Genomic DNA, 10,310 nt, shown 5'->3' with positions numbered 1-10,310 from the left:
TGCTAACCCATAGGGTCACTAGAGGGCTGTAGTCTAGGTCAGCAAAAGGTTGGGTGACGAGGGGTGGGTGAAATTGAGGGTAAATGCTACTGAAGGTCAGTGGAACCTCAGATTCTCCCACCAGCCAGTGCATGAGCCATGCTGCTCTTTCTCATGGGTGTTTCTTTCTCTCCAGTTGTTTAGTTCTGTGGAATCTGCAGAGATGTTGCAGCTGAGGTTCTCTTTTCTTAAAGACTGGTTCATTCATTCAAAAAGTTTATGAAGCACCCACTACGTGCCAACCACTGGTCCTGCTCTTTGGAATGTGTCAGTGAACGAAGCAGCAGCTGTCCCCCCGTGGAGCTCACACTGTAGGGGTGGGGGAACCAACATGAACATCGATATGAGATACACAGACCACTAAAAGGAGATGAGTGCCTTGGGAGAAGAGGAAAATTAGAACAGGCAAGAGGGGCCGAGACCCCAGAGGCAGGTGGCATTGCTCAGTGGTTGGTTGGGGCAGGCCACTCTGAGAAGGTGGCCAGGCTGACTGGAGGCAGCGAGGGTCCCACCAGGCAGCCCTCTGGGGGAAGAGCAGTCTGTAGACAGACAGTCTGGCACCAAGTCTCAGGTGAGAGACTCGCCTGTGTGAGGACCAGACAGGGCTGGAGTAGCTGAGGGGAAGGAAAGGGGAGAGGTTAGGAGATGGCATCAGAGAGAACACATGGCAGACAGGCTTAGCACTTTCTGGAACGCCCTCTCTTCTTTGCATGGGGTTCAGCAAGGTGACGTGCATTCACGTGGGAGCCCGCCGGAGGTGGAGGTGAGCTGGCAGGGCCCTCCGGAGGGAGAAGCTGCAGCAGCCCTGCAGACTGAGCCCTGGGCCCAAGGGTGACTGCCCTTCCCCTGCGGAGTTGTCACTTCCGTCGAGGGGCCGGTGGGCTGGGGTGAGGGAGAGTGCAAATGCAGGAGATGGGCAGATAAATGGCCCCAAGAGCACTGCCTGAGTCACTGGGTCGCCTCGGGGTGATTAAATGACTCCACTGGCTCCTCCTCCTTTTGAAACGTGGAGCCACATTGAGGGAGGATCCAAACCCATCCAAACCCTGAGTAGTTTTTTAAAATCATAGATCAGCCTTTATATATTTTACCTCCTGGAAACCAGGACGCGGCCTGAATCCCGGAGACCCACGATCGATCGTGTAATTAGATCTCGAGGCTCTTCCCACAGCCTTCCGAAAGGCGGGAGGCCGTCTCACGGGGGGGGGAGGGGCATCATGCGCGGTGCGCGGAGTAGCTGTTAGGGTTTATGAGTGTATTATTATCTATTCAAGGCGTATTTGGGGGCTGAGGATATTGTTTTATTGCGCGAATTTTTTTCGTGTTGCTGAAGCCATGAATGCCACAAATCCTGGTGGTGGAAAATAACAACAGCGTGATTTTTCTCTGACGTAACAATGCAAAGATGGCTGAATCGGAGTTGCGGTGTGGACACGGTGTGGCGTGGTGTCTGCCGCCCCGCCTGTGTCTCTCCTTTGGGTCAGAGCAGTGCAGGCTGTGAGTCGCTGTCCCTCTGGTGTGGCGCATCCTCTCTCCCTATTTTTTTCATCTGTAATTAGTGAGGAGACAGTTCTTCAAAATTGCTAACACGAGGTGTGGCAGGATTAATTTTCATATGGTGCTGTGTCTAGAGAGAACTTTATCTTTTCAAACAGCAGATTGTTGCAAATGTCATGCCTTTAGACTCCTGACATCCTCAGGAAGCGTTTTGCGGGCAGCAAGGGGGTGGGTTCAGAGTTGTGAGGCTCCTGTTCTATGAATCCAGAAGTTCTGTCCCTTCCACGTGCAGACAGGGCCACCCCCACAGGTGGATCACAGAGGGAGAGGCACACGGCTCCCCTCAAGGCTGCGGTGGAGGGAAACCCCACTGCTTTCTTCCTGCGATGGATTGTCCGTCCCAGCAAAGCGGGCTGCAGGCCCAGCCCTGGCTCAGCGCTGTCAGGTGCCAAGGGTGAGAAGCAAGGACCGGGCTGTCACAGTGCTGGGGTCAAGACTGACCAGAGTTGAGCTGCAGAAAATGATCCCCTTACAGGCAGTGGGGTCTAATAGTTTGGGGCATTTGGAGGGTTCTTCAAGATTCTTTCACAGGCTTTACTTTTATGAACATTTTAACAAAGGTATTTTTAAAAATCTTCTGAGCGTGTTAGCTCATCACAGAGAAAACCAGTTCAAAGACTTCCGAGAGCGCTGAGAAGGCGCCCACACGCATGGCCCCCTGGGGGAGGGTCGGCAGCCCCTGGGGAGGCTGTTCTGCGCCTGGCAGGGCTTTGGGAAGACAGGGATGCTTTTGCATGTCTGCAGGCCCGTCCGGAGAGACTTCAGAGCAAGGCTGTGGGCGCCGGGTGGCCGAGGCCGAGGGAAGAGTCCATTGCAATTGCACTGCAGGTTGCAAAATAACCTTTCAACCCTCTTTCTTTCTCACCCCATGCTCCAGCTGCCCCCTCTTCAGCTCAGGCTCAGGACCGACCCACCGCCACAGTGTCACCCCTGTGCACCCAGAACTCCCCTTCCCGCCTGCCTGCCGTCAGCCTCAGGCCCCACTCTGTGGTGTCCCCACAGCATATCCACCAGCCCCCGACGCAGACGGTCATCGGAGCCCAGTGCCCCCGGCCGGCCATCCCACTCACGTCGGCAGCATCAGCCATCACACCTCCCAATGTCAACGCCGCCAACCTCAACGGGGAGGCCGGAGGGGGGCCCATCAGTGGCCTGTCGACGTCCAGCCCCCCCAGCACAGGATACAGACCAGATGAGAAGAAAAATGAAAAGGTAAGTGGCCCATCCTGGGCTGGCCCTGGCCCTGGCCCAGCTGCTCACTGGGACTCTTTGGCAGCAGATCCCATTGGTGCTTTGTACAGTTAAGACGAATGAGGGCCCCGAGGCCCTGCCCTCAGAGGGACCAGGCGCGTGGCAGAGATGGAGAGCGCAGCAGTGCAGCGGCCGCTCCTTGCTGTGGGACCCAGGCGGACTCAGGTCTGGGAGGGCGGACGGGAGCGCTGCTGCAGTCTTCTTGCAAATCCGAGAAAGGGCATCTCTTCCTCAAGATGCTTTATTGCCGTCCGTTGGAAAATCACTGTAATACACTCATCTTGTTAAAAGAAGATACTTACTGCCATGTGCCAGGATATTATCATAATAAGTATACAAGCCTGCTTAGGTACAGTGTAAACAGCACCCCTCACTTCAGTGTGTGCTCCTTGTGCAGTCCACAACCTGTTCCACCACGAGACAGGCCTGTTTTCTGAGGAGAAACGAGAGGAAGATGCTGCCTAGTGGTTGGTGTGGACAGTGTTTTCAGCTGTTCTCTCAGCTGTGAAGGAAAGTAAGCTTGTTTCACAAAAGAAATGTGAGTCCAGTGAACTCGCCTCTCTTGCCACCCAGCTACACACTGGGTTAGGCAGGATTAGAATTCAGATTTCCAAAGCCGTGCTGTTCGATAAAACTACAGTTCAAGCCACATGTCTAATTTAAAATCTTCCAGGAGCTACACTTCTAAAAGGTTAAAATAATTTAAAATATAATTAAAAGGTAAAATTCGTTTTAATGGCATAATCTATTAAACTCAATATCCAAAATATTATAATTTCTACATGTAATCTATATGAAAAGTTTGTTGCTGCGCTGTCTCCCTTTCTTCATATCCAGTCTGCAAAAGCCAGCATGGAGCCCAGGGAGATGGCCGTGCCCGGTGCTCAGGGCCTGTGTGCTGCCCGTGGCTGCGCCAGGCAGTGTGGGCCGAGCTGTCCGCAGGGTGCCCCTCTCTTTACGGGCCCTGCTGTGTGAGCAGTTTCTTATTGTTCTCTCTTGGCTTTACCACATTTTGTGGCTCTTGTTAAACCCTTCTATGGGAAGCCAGTCTTTGGAGAAAAGTGTGCTGCGCAGGGTTTGGGTGGGACCCTCAACGCTAGGTGGGGTATTCGGAGTGAGGACAGCCTCTCCCGTCCCTTGGGGACAGTACCAGAACCAGCGTTGCCAACTCAGGCCATTTACGCAGGACCCCTGAAGGCATGCCCACCGGGTCACCACCCGTGCTCGGCAGGAGCCCAGGCACGTCGCAGAGATGCGCACACCAGCCTCCTCAGAGCCTCGGGGTCTGGGCTGAGGCCTCCTCAGGGCCTGTGTCATCTGGTCCAGAGGAGTGTTATTCCCAGCTCACGGGTGTGGAGGAGACCTTAGTCTCAGCCACTACTGCTGTGCTGTCAGCCGGCAAAGCTCATGTCTGCTTGAGACCAGTGCAGGGCCTGGGCATGACATGGAATGGTTGCTCTGCATGTCGTGTCCATGTCTGTCTGAAAATCACTAAGGTCTTGATCCGCTCCCTGCCACCTGGCAGCCGTGTTAGGAGATAGCTGGGTCTCGTCAGGAGAGAGAAGTCAGGGTGTGGGCCCCCCTCTCACTTGGACGTCCTTCCTGGAAGGCAGGTCCTCCAGGCCTCTGAGCGGCTAAGAAAATGCTTGGTGGTGGACTTGGAGAGAGAAGAGCCATAATAGCTCTGTGAACATTTCTGGTTCTTTGCCAGAAAACTCCCTCTCTCTATTTCGCGGAGCAGACAGGGCTGGCTTCAATGTGGCTGCCGCCAAGCAGGATCAGGCCTGCAGGAACCTGTGTGGAGAGCCGTCCCGTTCACCGTCTGCCCTCCTACGTGTGTTGCTAATGAAGCCAGTGCTGGGCCTGCTCTCAACATCTGCCTGGTAGACACTTAGCAGGGATTTTGCTTTCACTCAAGGCTTACACTCTGTTAGCAGTTCTCATCCCTCAGCAAGGAACAGCTCAGTCCGGGGGACACCCGGAAGGGCCCCCTTGGTGAAAGGAAGCCCTGCTCCCAGAGGGACAGCAGCAGACCTGTCAGCTTCTCTCTGACAGCTCCCCGAGTCGGCCTGGCAGCAGACGTGCACAGCCCGCGCCGTCCTGTCCCCGCCCGGACTGCTCGCAGCGCGGGGAGCCATCCGTGCTGTGCTCCCAAGGAGGCAGGAAGTGGACCTCGTGGGGTGAAGCGCACACCTGTCTGTAGGTTCAGCAGCCGTCATCAGCATGACCCCCGGAGGAGAGGTGGACCTCCTTCCAAATGTTATATGTGTTTTCATATCTCACCTTTCAAACCAAGCGAAATAGAAAGCAGTGCTCTGAAAAAGCCTGTTAATGTTTTTCCTCCTGCATCCCCAGTTACATTTCTCTAGTTTGTAATACGTGCAGAATGTCCACAGTTGCCATTTCTGGCAGAAGAGCAGACCATGGCGGTTCAGGTGAACCCATGTGGTGGCTCTGAGTCTGCAGTGCGCCCGGGCTGGGATCCTTGGCAGCACCCTGCCACCTCCCCTTGCCCCCACCATGACTACAACGCAACAGATTTTACCAACTTTGAGAGCACACCATGGGCTTCAAATCTATTTCTGGGTCACCCCGTCGCAGATGTGCACATGTCTAACTGCAGTGAAAGGACTTTTGAAAGTAATTGGCAGGAGTCTCCGGGCTGTTTCTGTTATTGGATTCTCCTCGGGAAAAGGCAGTGAGCTCCCAGCCCCACTGTCCACAGAGACGGACACCTCAGCACCTGCCTGCTTTCATCGTGCCGAGCTCTGCTGAAATTTGGTCCTTCCAAGCATATGCCCAAGAGAGAGCCGTGACTGATGGGCTCCTGGCACCGAGGTAGAGCGGGGTGGGGTGGGGGGGGCTCTCTCCCAGGACGGTGGGAGATTTATGCTGCAGCGTTCCTGAGTGTGGAGAAGGAAGAGGCCCAACCCAGCTTGTGCATGTCAGCCGCTATGTGGAGACCCCTGGGAGGCTGGCCCTCTGCTGGTTATGCCTGTGGGGCTGGGTCTTTCAGCCCTGCTCCAGGCAGGTCTTTCCTGTTGGCCCTGTGTGGCCCAGTCTTGGTGGGGAGGCCTCTGGAGAGACACAGTGCTGACAGGGTGGGGATTCTTTCTGTAGACTGGCTCCTGAGCTGGAGCTCCTTTCTGGGCCCCCAGCTTCTGCCAGAGTTCAGCCTCCTCAGCTTGCTCTCCCCGATGCTCTTCCCACTCACCTCCCTGGCCGTATCAGTGCCCTGCGGGGGCTGCCCCACGAGCAGGCTGCCGGCACACAGCCACACAGCAGCTCCACCTTCCTGGAGAGCTGCCCACTCCCCGGTGGGGCACAGTCCAGCAGTGTGCCTGCGGGCCATGGAGACTGGGTTGACTGGGTCTACCCAGCCACAGTGACAGACTGGAATGCTTCCACGGGCGCCTGTGCTGGGGCGGAGGGGGCCAAGGACAGGCCTGGGCTGGGGGTAGTGCTGATCCAGGGGTTCGCTCACAGCTCTGGACAGCACCAGGAACTCTTCCATCACCTCGGTCCATCTGGGCCAGCCAAGGATCTGTTCTGCTTGGGGTGGATCTGCCCAGGGTGCCCTGGTAGAATAGGGCCACCCCTGCCAAGGAGACCTGGGAAGGACATGGGCTTTGAAGCTCCTAGTCTGAAGCAGATCCCTGGGGAAGCTATCAAGTGCTGGACACCCCAGGCTGCATGAGCGCTTCCCAGTCGCCCCGCTGGAAAGATTAGAGGCACCCAGGGTATGGGTAAGACCCCAGGGTGTGGGCAGGACCCTGGGACGCAGAAACTATGGTGATCACGGTCTTCAGAAGGTGCAGCAGGTGGCCGCATTGGTGATGTTCCCATCGAAGGACTGGGGCCTAGAGCTTCTGAAGAAGGGACTGGGTACAACCTGTGGAGTAATCTTTGTAGCACCTGCAAATCGCAGAGTAGAAACCAAATCTTGGAAGACTTAAGAAGGTGATCTGTAGGATTTAACACTTTTACACTTAAAAAATTAATTTTGTGCTTGAGACCACCATTCAGTTCCACCTGGCATGTCTGTCAATGGGTGCTTCCTGTTTTTGAGGCCTCGTGAACACCTCAGCACCAGGTGGGATGGATCAGTCAGCCCTCGGGGCACCTCCAGGGGAAAGTCATCGAAGGAGGACTCCTGTGCCCCCAGACAGAGGCCGCCGTCTGCCACGAGCAGCAGTGATGCGCTCAGACGGGAAGAAGCTCGTGGAGCCATGAGCCTCGGATCTTAGAGCCTTCCCAGGCCGACTAGCTGGAAGTCACTCACTCACTTATCTATTTGTTGCAACGAGCACACATAGGAGCCAGGCAGAGTGCTAGGCTCTGGGGGGTCTGTGGCGACAGAAGGTTCTGCCCTAGCCTGGGGGAACTCGGAGTCCGGTACAGGGATGGGAACAGAGGCTTCCTGGGGTCCTTTAGCCTGAGCGGTGGGAGCACCTTCCAGGCTGAGGGAACAGCCTGAGCAGAGGCTGAAGGGTGTGTCCCAAAGGTGAGAGCAGCTGGGAGCTAGCAGGCGGCTCATGAAGGGCCTGTCATCAGCCTCGCTGCTCAGCAGTTTGAGTGGCCTGGCGCCGGGCAGGAGGGTGGAATTCAAGGCCTGCTGGAAGGACGCTGCTGTACTCGTCCCCTCCTCTGGGTTCCCGGTGGCTCGCTCTCCTGTCCTCCCTCTGGCAGTGAACTGTCGCCCTTGGAGGGCTCGTCGCTGGTGCCGACCCTTCACCTCATGCTCCCCTTGGCATCAGCGTGCCCACGGGGCACTTACCGTTTCTTGTGATCTCTACAGCTGTGTCTTTCAAACCACATGTTCGAAAATGACCCATTCATGAGTCATGGAGCCAGTGTAGTGTATTTGGACCAACATTTTTGTTTAGATTGAATAGGATGTATAGAATGGAATAGATCAGCAGCTCAGCACACAGGGGTCGGTATAATTGGAGGAAGTAGCAGTGGTGGTTGCATGTGCTGTGTCCTGATATAAAACTTATTTCAGAAAAGCCCCCACACCCTGCCTGACAGGCCCTGGAGTACCTTGCTCATGGAAGGCATCTGGTGATGTTTGTCAGAGACTTGGGAAAACTGCTGCCGGTACGTTTTCACTCCGATGACATATGAGAAATCCTTGACTTTATGGGCCAGAAGAAAGCTAACCTTCTGCTTATGGATGAGATAGTTTCAGTTTCACAGAATAATAGAATATTGCAACTGGAAAGAGCCTCTGAAGATCTTTTCATTAAACTGTTTATTTTTGATGATGCTCCTGAGGCTCAGAGATGCTGAAAGACTTGCCTGGGTCACACAGCATTGTGTGGAGCCAGAACTCTTGCCTCCCGACTCCTATGTCTGTGCTGTCTTGGCTCCAGTGTGTTGACTTGTGGTGGCCTCCCCAGTCCCGTGAGGCCATCCTCAGGTGTTTTGGACTTGTCTGGGACTGCTGCAGTGAGGAGAAGTCTGGGGTAGCTGTTGGCAGGAGGCTGGGAGGTCAGCCGGGCAGAAGGGAGTGTAAGCCTGAAGTGTCTGCTTTCTGGGTCTACACTGGCCTCAACTGCAGCTGGAGCCCAAATGGTAGTGAGCCCTGTGACCAAATCCATGTGGACGGTTTGACCTTTATAATCAAGGCTTTGCGAACTGGTCTGATCAGAGAGGCTCAGAGGCCTGACGGGACTGCCTGTGGCAGGGCCTCTGGGAAGTATGTTTGCAGATGAATTTGTTCTGTATTATCTACCCTCCACCCCTTTACCAGTATGTGTATGTATGACAGTGGGTGAAAAGGCAGCTGTCATATAGGGTTACAATTACACTTTTAATGAACGTGCGGCTTGCAATCTAAAGAGCCCTTCAGTATGAAGCTCTTTAGAACAACCAGGCAGCTCTTCCTAAGGGAAGAATCGCTGGTTTGAGAATGTCTCTCTCTCCCGCTGGGGCTCCACTGCAGTAGCCCAGCCTTTTATTTGTGCTGTTTCTAAAGTGTGGATTCGGCGGGGAGCGGGGGTGGCGGCGCTGTAGGCTCTGCAGCCCACATCTCCATTGCTACCATGCGTTTCCAGTTGGGGGACAGGCTGGAGCCCCGCCCGCCCAGCCAGCAGTGGGGAGGGTCCTGCTGTGTCATTGACTCACAGACGCTAAGTCAGAGGTGGGAGTGGGCTGGGTCTGACCTCGCCAGAGCTGAATTCCACCGCAGGCCTGACCCTCACCCTGATCTCCGGGGGAAGTCTTGCCCCTGGCCTGCTTGTGGGTGAGGCCGAAACACATGGAGACCCTCAGACCAGTGCTGTTTCTCAGGCGTGGCCTCAGCGGAGGAGGGGGGGTGCATGAAGTGTACTGAGCCCTCGGCCCACATGGCATATCCTTCTGGGCTTAGGGAACCCCATGAGCCCCACAGAGGAGTTCAGGAGGCACCTGGTCAGCTGTGGGCCGTGGACACCTGCTTCCTCCCAGGGATGCTTGTGCTGGGCAGCTCTGCCTGCCCCCGGCACAGGAGTTGGCACTCTGGCGGGCAGAGGAGAGGACCGCTTTCCAACTGCCGTGGGCTGCTGGGAGCCCAGTGACTTCAGCCTTCCCCTCAGCTCCCTGTGGGTGGGCTGTCTTCTGCAGGTGAGGAAAGCTGGTGTTTGACTGATGAGTAATTTTCAGCCTGAAAATGAACCCATCCTGAAAGCACGAATACCAGCTGTCGAAACAACGGCATTCCGAAGTTTTACGGGAAACTTGTTTTTAGATGGGGACATGCTGCGGAGCGTCCCTTCCCTGTGATGGGGCAGCAGCTTCTTCCTCCCACCCATCAGGGCACAGACCTCCAAGTGGCACAGGCCGGTGGCACCACCCTGGTCTGCAGGGAGCTCAGAGGTGGCCCAGAGACCTTCTCCTGGCGTCTGCTCCCTCCCACAACAAGAAGGTGCCACGAGGCCAGCCCACCCCCCCTTCTCCTATAGAGCTCCCCTGGCCTCTGTCCTGGGCTGCGACCTGATCCCATGCGCGGCTGGATCTTGGCTTGGTGGAGTGCTGGTGACCCTTTTAGGGTCAAATGTGGAAGTGGAGGTCCAGGGAGCGAGGTGACCTGCCCAAGGCCATGCAGCTAGTAAGCACTGTGAAAAACACCAAGCCCCTTGGTGCTCAGGAGAGTGTCCACTCCTACCGCTCTGCTCCTGTCGGCCGGCTTCTCCTGCTGCGTGCCCAGTGGCCCGTCCTCTGAGCATCCAGGGCGTGGCTGGGGATGAGGGAAGGAAGCAGGAGCCAAATTACTTCACTAGTGAGGGAAACTTGAGTTTGAAAAAAGAAGGTCTGGGGCATGGCCTGGCATAAATCAGGGCTCCTCTGTTGACTGACTGTGTGACTGGGGACAAACTCATTTGCTTTCCTATGTCTCACTCTCCTCATCTGTGAAACCGGGCTGGCAGCATCTGCACCCTGAGTTTTGGCGAGGAGGAAATTAGTTCATCTCATAAATGCTT

General features: G+C 55.6%; 1 protein-coding gene across 5 annotated transcripts in view; it reads left to right on the top strand.

Annotated features, from left to right (window-relative positions):
- SH3RF3 (SH3 domain containing ring finger 3) overlaps positions 1–10,310 on the top strand; it is a 343,617-nt gene that overhangs the window by 283,635 nt on the left and 49,672 nt on the right. For 4 of the 5 annotated variants that reach the window (XM_070511485.1, XM_070511482.1, XM_014829961.3 and 1 more), the window contains one exon: positions 2,474–2,808. In XM_070511485.1, coding sequence (XP_070367586.1) covers positions 2,474–2,808 — 335 coding nt within the window. Of the gene's footprint in view, positions 1–2,473; positions 2,809–2,897; positions 5,647–10,310 lie in introns of those variants that run through there. The other variant, XM_070511484.1, reaches the window with a different exon arrangement.

Source organism: Equus asinus, chromosome 6 (genome assembly GCF_041296235.1).
Source record: "Equus asinus isolate D_3611 breed Donkey chromosome 6, EquAss-T2T_v2, whole genome shotgun sequence".
Taxonomy (NCBI): Eukaryota; Metazoa; Chordata; class Mammalia; order Perissodactyla; family Equidae; genus Equus; species Equus asinus.
This window is presented reverse-complemented; position numbering and strand designations above follow the sequence as displayed.